At 38.0% G+C, this 19714-nt stretch overlaps 1 protein-coding gene across 1 annotated transcript in view; it reads left to right on the top strand.

The window, feature by feature from the left end:
• Positions 1-7278: 7278 nt before the first annotated feature.
• Positions 7279-19714, top strand: part of DNAH12 (dynein axonemal heavy chain 12) — a 219539-nt gene continuing 207103 nt past the window's right edge. Inside the window, exon 1 of the mRNA XM_068557202.1 lies at positions 7279-7448. Within this exon, the coding sequence (XP_068413303.1) occupies positions 7279-7448 (170 nt within the window). The remainder of the gene's footprint in view (positions 7449-19714) is intronic.

The following is a 19714-nucleotide window of genomic DNA, read 5'->3' on the forward strand; positions in this document are numbered from 1 at the left end:
AACAACCATAAAAGGGGAAGTTGACAGTAACACAATCATAGTAGGGGACTTTAACACCCCACTTTCACCAATGGACAGATCAACCAAAATGAAAATAAGTAAGGAAACACAAGCTTTAAATGATACATTCAACAGGATGGACTTAATTCATACTTATAGGACATTCCATACAAAAACAACAGAATACACTTTTTTCTCAAGTGCTCATGGAACATTCTCCAGGATAGATCATATCTTGGGTCACAAATCAAGCGTTGATAAATTTAAGAAAATTGAAATCGTATCAAGTATCTTTTCCAACCACAATGCTATGAGACTAGATATCAATTACAGGAAAAAGACTGTAAAAAAATACAAACACATGGAAGCTAAACAATACACTACTAAATAAGAAAGAGATCACTGAAGAAATCAAAGAGGAAATAAAAAAATACCTAGGAACAAATGACATTGAAAACACGATGACCCAAAACCTTTGGGCTGCAGCAAAAGCAGTTCTAAGAGGGAAGTTTATAGCAATAGAATCCTACCTCAAGAAACCAAAATCTCAAATAAACAACCTAACCTTACACCTAAAGCAATTAGAGAAAGAAGAACAAAAAACCACCAAAGTTAGCAGAAGGAAAGAAGTCATACACATCAGATCAGAAATAAATGAAAAAGAAATGAAGGAAACAATAGCAAAGATCAATACAACTAAAAGTTGGTTCTTTGAGAAGATAAACAAAATTGATAAACCATTAGCCAGACTCATCAAGAAAAGAAGGGAGAAGACTCAAATCAACAGAATTAGAAATGAAAAAGGAGAAGTAACAACTGACACTGCAGAAATATAAAGGATCATGAGAGATTACTACAAGCAACGATATGCCAATAAAATGGACAACCTGGAAGAAATGGACAAATTCTTAGAAAAACGCAACCTTCCGAGACTGAACCAGGAAGAAACAGAAAATATAAACAGACCAATCAGAAGCACTGAAATTGAAACTGTGACTAAAAATCTTCCAACAAACGAAAGCCCAGGACCAGATGGCATCACAGGTGAATTCTATCAAACATTTAGAGAAGAGCTAAGACCTATCCTTCTCAAACTCTTCCAAAATATAGCAGAGGGAGGAACACTCCCAAACTCATTCTACGAGACCACCATCACCCTGTTACCAAAAGCAGACAAAGATGTCACAAAAAAAGAAAACTACAGGTCAATATCACTGATGAACATAGATGCAAAAATCTCAACACAGTACTAGCAAACAGAATCCAGCAGCACATTGAAAGGATCATACACCATGATAAAATGGGGTTTATCTCAGGAATGCAAGGATTCTTCAATATACACAAATTAATCAATGTGATACACCATATTAACAAACTGAAGGATAAAAACCATATGATAATCTCAATAGATGCAGAAAAAGCTTTCAAAAAAATTCAACAAACACCCATTTATTATAAAAACCCTCCAGAAAGTAGGCATAGAGGGAACTTACATCAACATAATAAAGACTATATATGACAAACCCACAGCCAACATCATTCTCAATGGTGAAAAATTGAAACCATTTCCACTAAGATCAGGAACAAGACAAGGTTGCCCACTCTCACCACTATTATTCAACATAGTTTTGGAAGTTTTAGCCACAGAAATCAGAGACAAAAAAGAAATAAAAGGAATCCAAATTGGAAAAGAAGAGGTAAAACTGTCACTGTTTGCAGATGACACGATACTATACATACAGAATCCTAAAGATGCTACCAGAAAATTATGAGAGCTAATCAATGAAGTTGGTAAAGTAACAGGATACAAAATTAATGCACAGAAATCTCTTGCATTCCTATACACTAATGATGAAAAATCTGAAAGAGAAATTAAGGAAACCCTCCCTTTTACCATTGTAACAAAAAGAATAAAATACCTAGGTATAAACCTACCGAAAGAGACAAAAGACCTGTATGCAGAAAACTATAAGACACTGATGAAATAAATTAAAGATGATACCAACAGATGGAGAGATATACTATGTTCTTGGATTGGAAGAATCAACATTGTGAAAATGACTATACTACCCAAGCAATCTACAGATTCAATGCAATCCCTATCAAACTAGCAATGGCATTTTTCACAGAACTAGAACAAAAAATTTCACAGTATGTATGGAAACACAAAAGACCCTGAATAACCAAAGCGATCTTGAGAAAGAAAAACGGAGCTGGAGGAATCAGGCTCCCTGTCTTCAGACTATACTACAAAGCTACAGTAATCAAGACAGTATGGTACTGGCACAAAAACAGAAATATAGATCAGTGGAAAGGATAGAAAGCCCAGAGATAAACCCACACACATATGGTCACCTTATATTTGATAAGGGAGGCAAGAATATACAGTGGAGAAAAGACAGCCTCTTCAATAAGTGGTGCTGGGAAGCCTGGACAGCTACATGTAAAAGAATGAAATTAGAACACTACGTAATGCCATACACAAAAATAAACTCCAGATGGATTAAAGACTTAAATGTACGACCAAACACTATAAAACTCTTCGAGGAAAACATAGGCAGAACACTCTATGATGTAAATCACAGAAAGATCCTTTTTGACCCACCTCCTAGAGAAATGGAAATAAAACCAAAAATAAACAAATGGGACCTAATGAAACTTAAAAGCTTTTGCACAGCAAAGGAAACCATAAACAAGACGAAAAGACAACCCTCAGGATGGAAGAAAATATTTGCAAATGAAGCAACTGACAAAGGATTAATCTCCAAAATATACAAGCAGCTCCTGCAGCTCAATATCAAAAAAACAAACAACCCAATCCAAAAATGGGCAGAAGACCTAAATAGACATTTCTCCAAAGAAGATATACAGATTGCCAACAAACACATGAAAGGATGCTCAACATCACTAATCATTGGAGAAATGCAAATCAAAACTACAATGAGGTATTAACTCACGCTGGTCAGAATGGCAATTATCAAAAAATCTACAAACAATAAATGCTGGAGAGGGTGTGGAGAAAAGGGAACCCTCTTGCACTCTTAGCAGGAATGTAAATTGATACAGCCACTATGGAGAACAGTACGGAGGTTCCTTAAAAAACTAAAAATAGATCCACCATATGACTCAGCAATCCCACTACTGGGCATATACCCTGAGAAAATCAGAATTCAAAAAGAGTCATGTACCACAATGTTCATTGCAGCTCTATTTACAATAGCCAGGACATGGAAGCAACCTAAGTGTCCATCGACAGATGAATGGATAAAGAAGATGTCACACATATATACAATGAAATATTACTCAGCCATAAAAAGAAATGAAATTGAGTTATTTGTAGTGAGGTGGATGGACCTAGAGTCTGTCATACAGAGTGAAGTAAGTCAGAAAGACAAAAACAAATACCATATGCTAACACATATATATGGAATCTAAAAATAAAATAAAATGGTTCTGAAGATCCTAGGGGCAGGACAGGAATAATGATGCAGATGTCGAGGATGGACTTGAGGACACGGGAAGGGGGAAGGGTAAGTTGGGACGAAGTGAGAGAGTGGCATTGACATGTATACACTACCAAATGTAAAGTATATAGCTAGTGGGAAGCAGCCGCATAGCACAGGGAGATCAGCTCAGTGCTTTGTGACCACCAGAGGGGTAGGATAGGGAGGGTGGGAGGGAGATGCAAGAGGAAGGGGATATGGGGATATATATATATGTATAGCTGATTCACTTTGTTATAAAGCAGAAACTAACACAACAATGTAAAGCAATTATACTCCAATAAAGATGTTAAAAAAAAAGATACCATTAAGAAAATGAAAAGGCAAGCTACAGGCCAAGAGAATATATTTGCAAATTATCTGATATAGGATTTGTATCCAGAATGTAAAGAACTCTTACCACTTAATGATAAAAAGGGAAATATTCCAATTTAAAAATGGATAAAAGATCTAGATAGACATTTCATCAAAAAAGAAGATATGTTAATGGATAATAAGCCCATGAAAAGATATTCAACATATTTGCATTTAGGGAAATGCAAATTAAAACCACAATGAGATACCACTATATGCCCATTCAAATACCTTGAATAAAAAGGATAGACAATACCAAGTGTTGGCAAGGATGTGGAGAAATTGGAACGCTTATATTTTTCTGGTAGAAATGTAAAATCTTTCAGCCACTTTGGAAAACAGTTTGACAGTTTCTTAAAAGGTCAAACATACACTTATCATTTATCCCAGCAATTCCTACCAATGAGAAATGAAAATGTATGTTCATCCAAAGATTTGCACACAAATGTTCATGGAAGGATTATTCATAATAGCCCCGAACTGAAAGCAATCCAAATGTCCATCAACTTGTGAATGAATAAACCAAATACGATATATCCATATAATGGAAGACTATCCATCAGTAAAAAGGAATGAACTTCTGTCACATACTACATATAGATGAACCTCAAACACATTATTAAGTGAAAGAAGCCAGACACAAAAGACCACATAATACATGATTCCATTTATATGAAATTTTCATAAGTTGTAAACCTATAGAGACCAAAAGCAAATCAGTGGTTGCCTAGGACTGGAGGTGGGAGTGAGGATTGACTGTATATGAGGTCAAGGGAACTTTTTGCAGTGATGGAAATTTTTTAGAACTGGATCTTGGTAATGGTTGCACAACTGTATAAATTTACTAAAAAACGCATTGAATTGTATACTTTAAAATGGTGAATTCTATAGTATGTAAATTATACCTATAAAAAGCTATTTGAAAAAAGATGTACATTGTATTAGTTAGGATCTAATGAGGGAAGCAGAACCAGTAGATTATATATATACCCTATATGTATCCATTGTTTGTATGTTTATATATAGGGTTTCTTACAGGGAACTGGCTTATGTAACTGTGGGGGCTCGTGAAGCAAGTCCACAATCTCTAGCAGCAGGCTGTCAGGAAGGAAAGAGCCAGAGAGGGGAGAGCTGCTACACCTAGCTGCTGTTTGGAGTCTAACTCAGGGCATGTCTAAAACTTTTTAAAAGGACTTCCACTGATTGAGTGAGGCCCACACAGATAACCTCCCTAGATTAACATCAATTTACAGGGGTCTTGAATTACATCTGGAAAATGTCTTCACAGCAGCCCTAGATTAGTGTTTGATTGAGTAACTGGGAGAAGGTGAGTGCATGATATAATACTGTCCTCCGTTCAGTTCTGTAGTTTAGCCTAACCAAATTGACATGTCAAAAAACCATCACAGAAAGACAAATATCATATGATATTGCTTATATGTGGAATCTGAAAAAATGATACAAATGAATTTATTAACAAAACAGAAATTGACTCACAGACATAGAAAACAAACTTATGGTTACCAAAGGGGAAAGGTGGGGGGAGGGATAAATTAGGAGTTTGTGATTAAAATATACACACTACTATATATAAAATTGATAACAAATAAGGACCTACTGTATAGCATGGGAAACTATACTCAATATCTTGTAATAACCCATAATGGAAAAGTATCTTAAAAAAGAATATATATATATATATATCTCACTTTGCTGTACACCTGAAACTAACACAACATTGTAAATCAACTATATTTCAATAAAAATTTTTTAAAAGACATTGTGACAAAAAAATCACATACAAGTGTTTTGTTTTCCACAGAAAGATAGTTTGTTTTTACAAGCTAGGAGGAATTTCAATTTGTTCATTCACTGACTCAAATGACATTTTCAGAGGAACAACTGTTTGCCAGACACAATAGTGTAGGCTGTACTCTCATTAAAAAAAAATTCTTTACATGCTGACTGGCACATAGACGATGCTCAAATATTTATTGAATGAAAATGCCATTAATACACCACCAGGATTTATTTATCTACCAATTTTATTTATGCACATGGTATTTGTGTAGGCTATTATCATTTAGATGGAGTATCCATTGTGCAGCCTCAAATAGCAAAGTTTCACATTTCTCTCCTCATGCATACTCAAAAAATTTACACAGCTTAATCTTCTCTGCCAAAAATTTTCTGAAAGAAGTGCTGTCTAAACAAATACTGAATAGAGAAACAAGATAAATTAAAATCTTGATTAATTATAATATTTACAGGGAAGTCGCTAGGGGGACACTTGAAGACTTGATCCTCCTTGAGAGTGTTTATATAAATCTATTTTCCAACGGATCCAAATCTCCAGTCTTGCAGTTTTCCACAATTTGAAGATCCTGATTCCGTGCCCTTTCTAAGGGAAGACAGGTAAAAAAGTCTCATTCACCGACCCTCCATTTACTCGAGTAATGAATTATTGTTGTGACAGGTAATCCTAATCTGTGGCAGCTCAGCAACTGCCTCTCCAGGCAACATTTACCCAGTCTCTCCAGTTGCGACCGCGACAGTTTCTATGGCGACAACTTTGTTTCTACGCGGCAGGCGACTGCCCAGCCCGGCAGGACCCCGTAGGACGTAGAGCGTTCCGGAGGTTTCAACCCTTGTTTTCTCTCTTCCTTTCACCATTGGAGAAGTTCACTGAACGTTCCCCTCTTATCTGAGCAGCCGGGAAGTAGTGAAAACAATCGGAGAGGTACTTTCGTGTCCTCAGCGTTTCTCTTCACCCCTCTCCCAGGGCAGGAGATTTTGAACTGGGCGCCAGCAGAAACTGTCTTTTTCAAGGCAGGAATCTCCAAATTGTGTGGGCATCTGCAGCATATGCAGTTGATATCACGGTTAATTATTCAGCATTTATATGACATTTTAGATTTCTTATGCACTTAGTATGCCTATTTTTGTTTGATCATAGTCTGGCTTTCTAGGAAGGTAGCAAAACTAAGATACAATAGTGATGTTTAAAAATATTAATGATGTTAAAGTATCAGCTTTTTGGGGGAGAGGGATTATACCTCAACAACTGGATTTTGTTGTTGTTGTTGTGATTTGCTTCTTAGGGAAAATTTGAACTCAAAATTTTAGAACTGTACAGGTATTTAGAGAGCATCTAATCCAGTTCCTTAATTTCAGCCATGAGGAAACTGAAGCCCTCACTCACCGGGAAGTGACTGGCTTCATTTCTTCATAGCAATGGATGGTAGAGCTCTAACAGGAATCCCTGCCCATTTATCTCAACTGCCATCCTTGGGAAAAAGATATAAAGAGGCCTAGAATTTTTGGTATTGATATGTAATGAATATATCGAGGCTAGCTTTTACAATAATGGCTTTACGGACTTTTTCTCCTCAGAGTATATTTTAATCTTTAGGGGACCAAGATGTCAGATACAAACAAAGCTGCCATTGCAGCAGAAAAAGAGGCTCTGAACTTGAAGTTACCTCCCATTGTTCGTCCCCCAGAAGACATAGGTGTTGACGCACCAGCACAAAGTAAGCTGCTGAGTTACAGAAGATCCAAGGAGCAGCAGAAGACAATTAATCAGTTAGTGTAAGTAGCATATTAGTAAATAATCCTTGTTTGGAATTTGAGTGAAATAATTAGTGTTTGTATTCTCATAAAAAGTTTAACTATTTAGGTTGTTCATGGTCAAAATATCATCTTCAAATTCAAGTAGGAAAACAATTGAAAAAGTAATTGTAATGATAGTAAATGTTATATAGTGCTTACAGTGTTTATTCTAAGCATTGTTTTTATTGTTTTACCTATACTTCTCACAACAACCCTATACGATGGGTACTATTGTTATTTCTATTTATAGATGAGTAAACTGAGGTGCAGAGAAGTTAAGTAACTTGCCGAAGGTCTCACAGCTTGAGTTTAGGCCCTGACAGTCTGGTCCTAGAGTTCACATACTTTGAACACCACGCTATTCCTCCTTGTGATATATTATAACCATACTGGTCCCTGAAAGTAAAAGCAAGTAACTGGGCCTCTACAAATAGCATTGCACTGGAGCAAATACTTAATAAAATATCTTGAAACTACTTGTACTTAAAATTTTTTCTCTACAAAAGAAAATACAGTCTAACATCCTACCCTTTCCCCTCCAATTTAGTGGAAATTAAAACTAATTTAGGTACCAGCTACCAAAGGCACTGATAAGGATGGTTCAGTCAATTCAGCAGTTACTGAGAATTTCCTAGGTACCTGACTCTGCTGGGCTCTGGGGATAAATAAGAAGAAAAAGACATTGAGCTCATCTGTAAGCTTTGAACCTAACACTGAACTATAAAACAGGCAATTTCTCTCTGGTGGATTTCTGCTTCTCTTTCTGCATTCTCTTTCCCTCTTTGGTGTGCCTCCTTTATACATATTTTTGCAACTGACTAAGTTTTACTCTCTGTTACATTGTTGATGATCATATTGTTGCTAGTTAAAATAATTTAAGTTTTTGCTGATTTTACTTTCCTTATAATTAAACAGGTCTGTTAATCATGTAACTTCTTTAAATTTACATTATTATTAGTCTGTCAATCTTCTAATCATATTTAAATCCAAAATTATAAGGTATATTAACTAATGGCAGTATATGTATTGTTAGATACCCTTTACCCCTTTAATTTCTAAGACTCTAATCAATGTTTCAGTGGACTTAGAGAATAGAAAAAGGGGTTCCTTAGGAGTTGCATATTGTTCTTGCTCCAAAACCTTTCATAACCTCAGAATGCCATGTTGAACTACTTGCAGTTCCATATTTTTACATTTAGTGAAAAATAAATTTCACAATCGCTCCCTGCAGTTTCCTTCACTGAAAAGTCTGTCTGAATACTTATACAATTTATTCAAGGCTTAATTTATGAATCACCTCCTCTGGAAAGCTTTCTCCTAATCCCCTTTGTGCAGCTTTAACCCTGTCTACATATTCTCTTACATCTATTTAACAGATATTAAATATCTACTGTTATCCAGACACTGTGCTTTTTACTAGAAAGACCACAGAGAACACAACAGAAAGGACTTTAGTCTTTCAGAAGCTTATATTCTGGTGGGAGGAGGCAGATAGTAAACATATTTAAAAAAAAAGTATGTTAACCCTTTAGATGGTGATAGATACTATGAAGAAATAAAATAGTGAGATAGAGAGTGACAGGGAAGTTGTTTCTAGGAACATTGCAGGAAAGTCCCGTGGAGATGATAATAGAGAGATCTAAAGAATACGAAGCTTGTCATTTAAATAAACATGAGAACACCACTGTAGCAAAGGGGATAGCAAACACGAAAGCCCTGAAATGTGAATGCTTTCAATGTGTTCTAGGAATTGACAAAGGTCAATGTCACTAGAGTATCAGGGACCTGGGGAAGACTATTATCAGGTGAGGTCTGTGGATAGAGCGTTCCAGGAGTAAGGTGGGATGTAAGGAGTCCTAGGCAGAACTGAGCCCTCTGCTGGGACCAGTTCCTGGGAGCACTTGGCTGAGCAAAGATCGAAAATTGTTTCATAGCTTTCCAGATTCCCATGAATGAGCCACTTCTTCCTTGGCCACTACCTCCCTCTTGATTCAGACCAGCCTTTCTCTCCTTCACCGTATGTAGTCTCTTACACAGTACTTTGAAATTATCCACTTTTGTTTATTTATCTGTTTTTGATTGTTAACGCAGAAAGCAAAAACAGGGAGTGAAAATGCTAGCTCTTACATTCTTCTCAGCTCTTTTTATTTATATCAGTAGGAGAAAACACACTCCAGGAAATTATTGCTATATTAAAGGGTGACATTTATATGTAAAAAGCTCAAGGAAGTTAGGCATATTTATGTTGGGATCATTACAGTGCAAGGTAGCTAGTGCCAACTAGCATACCAAAGTATAAGGCAAACTCCTTCAAAGTATTGATCACTGAGAGCTAGACTGCTCTTTCCATGTGAGAAAGCTTTAGGAATTTTGTTTTTAATAGATCTTTATTGGAGTATAATTGCTTCACAATACTGTGTTAGCTTCTGTTGCACAACAAAGCAAATCAGCCATATGCATAGATATGTCCCCATATCCCCTTCCTCTTGAGCCTCCCTCCCATGCTACCTATCCCACCCCTCTAGGTCATCGCAAAGCACCGAGCCGATCTCCCCTATTTTCCACCAGCCAACTATTTTACATTCGGTAGTATATGTATGTCAATGCTACTCTCACTTAGCCCCAGCTTTGCCCTCCCACCCCATGTCCTCAAGTCCATTTTCTATGTCTATCTCTTTATTCCTGCCCTGCAACTAGGTTCATCAATACCTTTTTTTTTAGATTCCATGTATATGTGTTAGCATATGGTATTTGTTTTTCTCTTTCTGACTTACTTCACTCTGTATGACAGACTCTAGGTCCATCCACCCCACTACAAATAACTCAATTTCGTTTTTTTTTTATGGCTGAGTAATATTCCATGTATATATATGCCACATCTTCTCTATCCATTCATCTGTCGATGGACACTTAGGTTGGTTCCATCTCCTGGCTATTGTAAATAGTGCTGCAGCGAACATTGTGGTACATGTCTCTTTTTGAATTATGGTTTTCTCAGGGTATATGCCCAGTAGTGGGATTGCTGTGTCATATAGTAGTTCTATTTTTAGTTTTTTAAAGAACTTTCATACTGTTTTCCATAGTGGTTGTATCAATTTACATTCCCACCAACAGTGCAAGAGGGTTCCCTTTTCACCACACCCTTTCCAGCATTTATTGTTTCTAGATTTTTTGATAATTGCCATTCTGACTGGCATGAGTTAATACCTCATTGTAAGGAGCTTCAAGATGGCGGAAGAGTAAGACGCGGAGATCACCTTCCTCCCCACAAATACATCAGATATACATCTACATGTGGAACAACTCCTACAGGACACCTACTGAATGCTGACAGAAGACCTCAGACCTCCCAAAAGGCAAGAAACTCCCCCACATACCTGGGTAGGGCAAAAGAAAAAAAAAAACAGAGACAAAGAATAGGGACGGGACCTGCACCAGTGGGAGGGAGCTGTGAAGGAGAAAAGGTTTCCACACACTAGGAAGCCCCTTCACGGGCGGAGACTGCGGGTGGCGGAGGGGGGAAGCTTCGGAGCCACGGAGGAGAGCGCAGCAACAGGGGTGCGGAGGGCAAAGCGGAGAGGTTCCCGCACAGAGGATCGGTGCCGGCCAGCACTTACCAGCCCGAGAGGCTTGTCTGCTCACCCACCGGGGTGGGTGGGGGCTGGGAGCTGAGGCTCAGGCTTCGGTCGGATCCCAGGGAGAGGACTGGGGTTGGCAGCGTGAACACAGCCTGAAGGGGGCTAGTGCACCACAGCTAGCCAGGAGGGAGTCTGGGAAAAGGTCTGGAGCCGCCGAAGAGGCAAGAGGCTTTTTCTTGCCCCTGTGTTTCCTGGTGCGCGAGGAGAGGGGATTCAGAGCGGCACTTAAAGGAGCTCCAGAGACGGGCATGAGCTGCGGCTATCAGTGCGGACCCCAGAGACGGGCATGGGACGCTAAAGCTGCTGCTGCAGCCACCAAGAAGCCTGTGTGCCAGCACAGGTCACTATCCACACCTCCTCTCCTGGGAGCCTGTGCAGCCCGCCACTGCCAGGGTCCCGTGAACCAGGGACAACTTCCCCAGGAGAACACACAGCGCTCCTCAGGCTGGTGCAATGTCATGATGGCCTCTGCCGCCGCAGGCTCTCCCCGCATCTGTACCCTCCCCTCCCCTCTACTCCCCCCCCCCCCCCCCCCCCCCCCCCCCGGCCCTGAGTGAGGCGGAGCTCCTAAATCAGCTGCTCCTTTTAACCCCATCCTGTCTGAGCGAAGAACAGACGCCCTCAGGCGACTTACACGCAGAGGCGGGGCCAAATCCAAAGCTGAAACCCAGGAGCTTTGCAAACAAAGAAGAGAAAGGGAAATCTCTCCCAGCAGCCTCAGAAGCAGCGGATTAAATCTCCACAATCAACTTGATGTACCCTGCATCTGTGGAATACCTGAATAGACCACAAATCATCCCAAATTGAGGAGGTGGACTTTGGGAGCAACGATATATATATATTTTTCCCTTTTACTCTTTTTGTGTGTATGTGTATGCTTCTGTGTGTGATTTTGTCTGTATAGCTTTGCTTTGACCATTTGTCCTAGGGTTCTGTCTGTCCGTTTCTTTTTTTTTTTTTACTTAAAAATTTTTTTTCTTAATAATTATTTTTTATTTTAATAACTATATTTTATTTTATTTTATGTTATTTTATTTTATCTTCTTCTTCCTTTCTTTCTTTTTTTTCTCCCTTTTATTCTGAGCCATGTGGATGACAGGCTGTTGGTGCTCCAGCCCGGCGTCAGGGCTGCGCCTCTGAGGTGGGACAGCCAAGTTCAGGACACTGGTACACAAGAGACCTCCCAGCTCCATGTAATATCAAATGGCAAAAATCTCCCAGAGATCTCCATCTCAACGCCAAGACCCAGCTTCACTCAACGACCAGCAAGCTACAGTGCTGGACACACTATGCCAAACAACTAGGAAGACATGAACACAACCTCATCCATTAGCAGAGAGGCTGCCTAAAATCATAATAACGCCACAGACACCCCAAAACACACCACCAGACGTGGACCTGCCCACCAGAAAGGCAAGATCCAGCCTCATCCACCAGAACACAGGCACTAGTCCCCTCCACCAGGAAGCCTACACAACCCACTGTACCAACCTTAGCCACTGGGGACAGACACCAAAAACAACGGGAACTACGAACCTGCAGCCTGAGAAAAGGAGACCCCAAACATAGTAAGTTAAGCAAAATGAGAAGAGAGAGAAACACACAGCACATGAAGGAGCAAGGCAAAAACCCACCAGACCTAACAAATGAAGAGGAAATAGGCAGTCTACCTGAAAAAGAATTCAGAATAATGATAGTAAAGATGATCCAAAATCTTGGAAATAGAATGGAGACAATACAAGAAACGTTTAACAAGGACCTAGGAGAACTAAAGAACAAACAAACAGTGATGAACAACACAATAAATGAAATTAAACATTCTCTAGAAGGGATCAATAGCAGAATAACTGAGGCAGAAGAACAGAAAAGTGACCTGGAAGATAAAATAGTGGAAATAACTACTGCAGAACAGAATAAAGAAAAGAGAATGAAAAGAATTAAGGAGAGTCTCAGACCCTCTGGGACAACATTAAACGCACCAACATTCAAATTATAGGGGTCCCAGAAGAAAAAGAGAAAAAGAAAGGGACTGAGAAAATATTTGAAGGGATTATAGTTGAAACCTTCCCTAACGTGGGAAAGGAAATAGTCAATCAAGTCCAGGAAGCACAGAGAGTCCCATACAGGATAAATCCAAGGAGAAACACGCCAAGACACATATTAATCAAGCTATCAAAAATTAAATACAAAGAAAAAATATTAAAAGCAGCAAGGGAAAAACAACAAGTAACACACAAGGGAATCCCCATAAGGTTAACAGCTGATCTTTCAGCGGAAACTCTGCAAGCCAGAAAGGAGTGGCAGGACATATTTAAAGTGATGAAGGAGAAAAACCTACACCCAAGATTACTCTACCCAGCAAGGATGTCATTCAGATTTGATGGATAAATTAAAACCTTTACAGACAAGCAAATTCTAAGAGAATCCAGCACCACCAAACCAGCTTTACAACAAATGCTAAAGGAACTTCTCTAGGCAGGAAACAAAAGAGAAGGAAAAGACCTACAATAACAAACCCAAAACAATTAAGAAAATGGTAATAGGGACATACATATAGATAACTACCTTAAATGTAAATGGATTAAATGCTCCAACCAAAAGACATAGACTGGCTGAATGGATGCAAAAACAAGACCCGTATATATGCTGTCTACAAGAGACCCACTTCAGACCTAGGGACACATACAGACTGAAAGTGAGGGGATGGAAAAAGGAATTCCATGCAAATGGAAATCAAAAGAAAGCTGGAGTAGCAATTCTCATATCAGACAAAACAGACTTTAAAACAAAGACTATTACAAGAAACAAAGAAGGACACTACATAATGATCAAGGGATCAATCCATGAAGAAGATATAAAAATTGTAAATATTTGTGCACCCAACATAGGAGCACCTCAATACATAAGACAAATACTAACAGCCATAAAAGGGGAAATCGACAGTAACACATCATAGTAGGGGACTTTAACACCCCACTTTCACCAAAAGACAGATCATCCAAAATGAAAATAAATAAGGAAACACAAGCTGTAAATGATACATTAAACAAGATGGACTTAATTGATATTTATAGGACATTCCATCCAAAAACAACAGAATACACATTCTTCTCAAGTGCTCATGGAACATTCTCCAGGATAGATCATATCTTGGGTCAAAAATCAAGCCTTGGTAAATTTAAGAAAATTGAAATCATATCAAGTATCTTTTCCGACCACAATGCTATGAGACTAGATATCAATTACAGGAAAAAATCTGTAAAAAATACAAACACATGGAGGCTAAACAATACACTACTTAATAACCAAGAGATCACTGAAGAAATCAAAGAGGAAATCAGAAAATACCTAGAAACAAATGACCATGAAAACACGACGACCCAAAAACTATGGGCTGCAACAAAAGCAGTTCTAAGAGGGAAGTTTACAGCAATACAGTCCTACCTTAAGAAACAAGAAATATCTCAAATAAACAACCTAACCTTACACCTAAAGCAATTAGAGAAAGAAGAACAAAAAAACCCCAAAGTTAGCAGAAGGAAAGAAATCATAAAGATCAGATCAGAAATTAATGAAAAAGAAATGAAGGAAATGATAGCAAAGATCAATAAAACTAAAAGCTGGTTCTTTGAGAAGATAAACGAAATTGATAAACCATTAGTCAGACTCATCTAAAAAAAAGGAAGAAGACTCAAATCAATAGAATTAGAGGAGAAGGAGAAAGAAAAAGGAGAAGTAACAACTGACACTGCAGAAATACAAAGGATCATGAGAGATTACTACAAGCAACTATATGCCAATAAAATGGACAACCTGGAAGAAATGGACAAATTCTTAGAAATGCACAACCTTCCAAGACTGAACCAGGAAGAAAATATGAACAGACCAATCAGAAGCACTGAAATTGAAACTGTGATAAAAAATCTTCCAACAAACAAAAGCCCAGGACCAGATGGCTTCACAGGTGAATTCTATCAAACATTTAAAGAAGAGCTAAGACCTATCCGTCTCAAACTCTTCCAAAACATAGCAGAGGGAGGAACACTCCCAAACTCATTCTACGAGGTCACCAAAAATATCTTGGAATAAACCTACCTAAGAGACAAACGACCTATATGAAGAAAACTATAAGACACTGATGAAAGAAATTAAAGATGATAAAAATAGATGGAGAGATATACCATATTCTTGGATTGGAAGAATCAACATAGTGAAAATGACTCTACTACCCAAAGCAATCTACAGACTCAATACAATCCCTGTCAAACTACCACTGGCATTTTTCACAGAACTAGAACAAACAATTTCACAATTTGTATGGAAACACAAAAGACCCCGAATAGCCAAAGCAATCTTGAGAACGAAAAATGGAGCTGGAGGAATCAGGCTCCCTGACTTCAGACTATACTACAAAGCTACAGTAATCAAGACAGTATAGTACTGGCACAAAAACAGAAATATAGATCAATGGAACAGGATAGAAAGCCCAGAGATAAACCCACGCACATATGGTCACCTTATCTTTGATAAAGGAGGCAAGAATATACAGTGGAGAAAAGACAGTCTCTTCAATAAGTGGTGCTGGGAAAACTGGACAGCTACATGTAAAAGAATGAAATTAGAACACTCCATAACACAATACACAAAAATAAACTCCAAATGGATTAAAGACCTAAATGTAAGGCCAGACACTGTCAAACTGTTAGAGGAAAACATAGGCAGAACACTTTATGACATAAATCACAGAAAGATCCTTCTAGACCCACCTCCTAGAGAAGTGGAAATAAAAACAAAAATAAACAAATGGGACCTAATGAAACTTGAAAGCTTTTGCACAGCAAAAGAAACCATAAACAAGACGAAAAGACAACCCTCAGAATGGGAGAAAATATTTGCAAATGAAGCAACTGACAAAGGATTAATCTCCAAAATTTACAAGCAGCTCATGCAGCTCAGTATCAAAAAAAGAAACAACCCAATCTAAAAATGGGCAGAAGACCTAAATAGACATTTCTCCAAAGAAGATATACAGATTGCCAACAAACACATGAAAGAATGCTCAACATCATTAATCATTAGAGAAATGCAAATCAAAACTACAATGAGATATCATCTCACACTAGTCAGAATGGCCATCATCAAAAAATCTACAAACAATAAATGCTGGAGAGGGTGTGGAGAAAAGGGAACCCTCTTGCACTGTTGGTGGGAATGTAAATTGATACAGCCACTATGGAGAACAGTATAGAGGTTCCTTAAAAAACTCAAAATAGAACTACCATACGACCCAGCAATCCCACTACTGGGCATATACCCTGAGAAAACCATAGTTCAACAAGAGTCATAGGGGCTTCCCTGGTGGTGCAGTCGTTGAGAATCTGCCTGCCAATACAGGGGACACGGGTTCAAACCTTGGTCTGGGAAGATCCCACATGCCGCGGAGCGACTAGGCCTGTGAGCCACAACTACTGAGCCTGCGTGTCTGGAGCCTGTGCTCCGCAACAAGAGAGGCCACAATAGTGAGAGGCCTGCGCACCGTGATGAGGAGTGGCCCCCACTTTCCGCAACTGGAGAAAGCCCTCGCACAGTAACGAAGACCCAACACAGCCATAAATAAATAAATAAATAAATAAATTAATTAATTAATTAAAAAAAAAAAAAGTCATGTACCACAATGTTCATTGCAGCTGTATTTACAATAGCCAGGACATGGAAGCAACCTAAGTGTCCATCGACAGATGAATGGATAAAGAAGATGTCGCACATATATACAATGAAATATTACTCAGCCATAAAAAGAAATGAAATTGAGTTATTTGTAGTGGGGTGGATGGACCTAGAGTCTGTCATACAAAGTGAAGTAAGTCAGAAAGAGAAAAACAAATACCATATGCTAACACATATACATGGAATCTAAACAACAAAAAAAAGGTCATGAAGAACCTAGGGGCAAGACGGGAATAAAGATGCAGATCTACCAGAGAATGGACTTGAGGATACGGGGAAGGGTAAGGGTAAGATGGGACAAAGTGAGAGAGTGGCATGGATATATATATACACTACCAAATGTAAAATAAATAGCTAGTGGGAAGCAGCCGCATAGCCCAGGGAGATCAGCTCGGTGCTTTGTGACCACCTAGAGGGGTGGGATAGGGAGCGTGGGAGGGAGGGAGATGCAAGAGCGAAGAGATGTGGGGATATATGTATATGTATAACTGATTCACTTTGTTATAAAGCAGAAACTAACACACCATTGTAAAGCAATTATAGTCCAATAAAGATGTTAAAAAAAAAAAGGTACAGATATAAAAAAAAAAAACCTCATTGTAGTTTTGATTTGCATTTCTCTGATAATTAGTGATGTTGAGCATCTTTTCATGTGCTTCTTGGCCATCTGTATGTCTTCCTTGTTGAAATGTCTATTTAGGTCTTCCACCCATTTTTCATTTGGATTGTTGGTTTTTTTGATATTGAGCTCCATGAGCTGTTTGTATATTTTGGAGATTAATCCTTTGTCTGTTGTTTCATTTGCAAATATTTTCTCCCATTCTGAGGGTTGTCTTTTGGTCTTGTTGATGGTTTCCTTTGCTGTGCAAAAGCTTTTAAGTCCCATTTGTTTATTTTTGTTTTTATTTCTGTTACTCTAGAAGGTGGGTCAAAAAAGATCTTGCTGTGTTTTATGTCAAAGAGTATTTTTCCTATATTTTCCTCTAAGAGTTTTATAGTGTCTGGTCTTATTAAGTCTTTAATCCATTTGGAGCTTACTTTTGTGTTTGGTGTTAGGGAGTGTTCTAATTTCATTCTTTTATATGTAGCTGTCCAGTTTTCCCAGCACCACTTATTGAAGAGACTGTCTTTTTTCCATTGTATATCATTGCCTCCTTTGTCATAGATTAGTTGAACATAGGTGCGTGGGTTTATCTCTGGGCTTTCTATCCTGTTCCATTGATCTGTATTTCTGTTTTGTGCCAGTACCATACTGTCTTGATTACTGTAGCTTTGTGGTATAGTTTGAAGCTGGGGAGCCTGATTCCTCCAACTCCGTTTTTCTTTCTCAAGATTGCTTTGGCTATTTGGAGTCTTTTGTGTTTCCATACAAAATGTAAAATTTTTTGTTCTAATTCTGTGAAGAATGCCATTGGTAGTTTGATAGGGATTGCATTGAATCTGTAGATTACTTTGGGTAGTATAGTCATTTTCACAATATTGATTCTTCCAATCCAAGAACATGGTATATTCTCCGTCTGTTTATGTCATCTTTGATTTCTTTCATCAGTGTTTTATATTTTTCTGAGTACAAGTCTTTTGCCACCTTAGGCAGGTTTATTCCTAGGTATTTTATTCTTTTTGTTGCAATGGTAAATGGGAGTGTTTCCTTATTTTCTCTTCCTGATTTTTCGTTGTTGGTGTATAGGAATGCCAGAGATTTCTGTGAACTAATTTTGTATCCTGCAAACTTACCAAATTCATTGATTAGTTGTAGTAGTTTTCTGGTGGCATCTTTAGGATTATCTATGTATAGTATCACATCATCGGCAAACAGTGACAGTTTTACTTCTTCTTTTCCAATTTGGATTCCCTTTGTTTCTTTTTCTTCTCTGATTTCTGTGGTTAGGACTTCCAAAGCTATGTTGAATAGAGTGACGATAGTGGACATCCTTGTCTTGTTCCTGATCTTAGAGGAAATGCTTTCAGTTTTTCACCATTGAGTATGATGCTCGCTGTGGATTTGTCATATATGGCCTTTATTATGTTGAGGTAGGTTCCCCCATGCCCATTTTCTAGAGAATTTTTAACATAAATGGGTGTTGAATTTTGTTGAAAGTTTTTTCTGCATCTATTGAGATGATCATATGGTTTTTATTCCTTAATTTGTTAATGTGGTGTATCACATTGACTTATTTGCGTATATTGAAAAATCCTTGCATCCCTGGGTTAAATCCCACTTGATCATGGTGTATGATCCTTTTAATGTGTTGTTGGATTCCGTTTGCTAGTATTTTGTTCAGGATTTTTGCATGTATGTTCATCAGTGATATTGGTCTTTAATCTTCTTTTTTTGTGATATCTTTTTCTGGTTTTGGTATTAGGGTGATTGTGGCTTTGTAGAACGAATTTGGGAGTGTTTCTCCCTCTGCAATTTTTTAGAAGAGTTTGAGAAGGATCAGTATTAGCTCTTCTCTAAATGTTTGATATAATTCGCCTGTGAAGCCATCTGGTCCTGGACTTTTGTTTGTTGGAATAATTTAAATTATGGTTTCAATTTCATTACTTGTGATAGGTCTGTTTATATTTTCTAATTTTTCCTGGTCAGTCTTGGAAAATTGTACCTTTCCAAGAGTTTGTCCATTTCTTCATGGTTGTCCATTTTATTGGCATATAGTTGTTTGTAGTAGTGTCTTATAATCCTTTGTATTTCTGCAGTGTCAGTTGTGATTTCTCCTTTTTCGTTTCCAATTTTATTGATTTGCGTCCTCTCCCTTTTTTTCTTGATGAGTCTGGCTAAGGGTTTATCAATTTTATTTATCTTCTCAAAGAACCAGCTTTTAGTTTTATTGATCTTTGGTATTGTTTTCTTCATTTCTATTTCATTTATTTCTGCTCTGA

Source organism: Eschrichtius robustus, chromosome 12, assembly GCF_028021215.1.
Source record: "Eschrichtius robustus isolate mEscRob2 chromosome 12, mEscRob2.pri, whole genome shotgun sequence".
NCBI lineage: Eukaryota > Metazoa > Chordata > Mammalia > Artiodactyla > Eschrichtiidae > Eschrichtius > Eschrichtius robustus.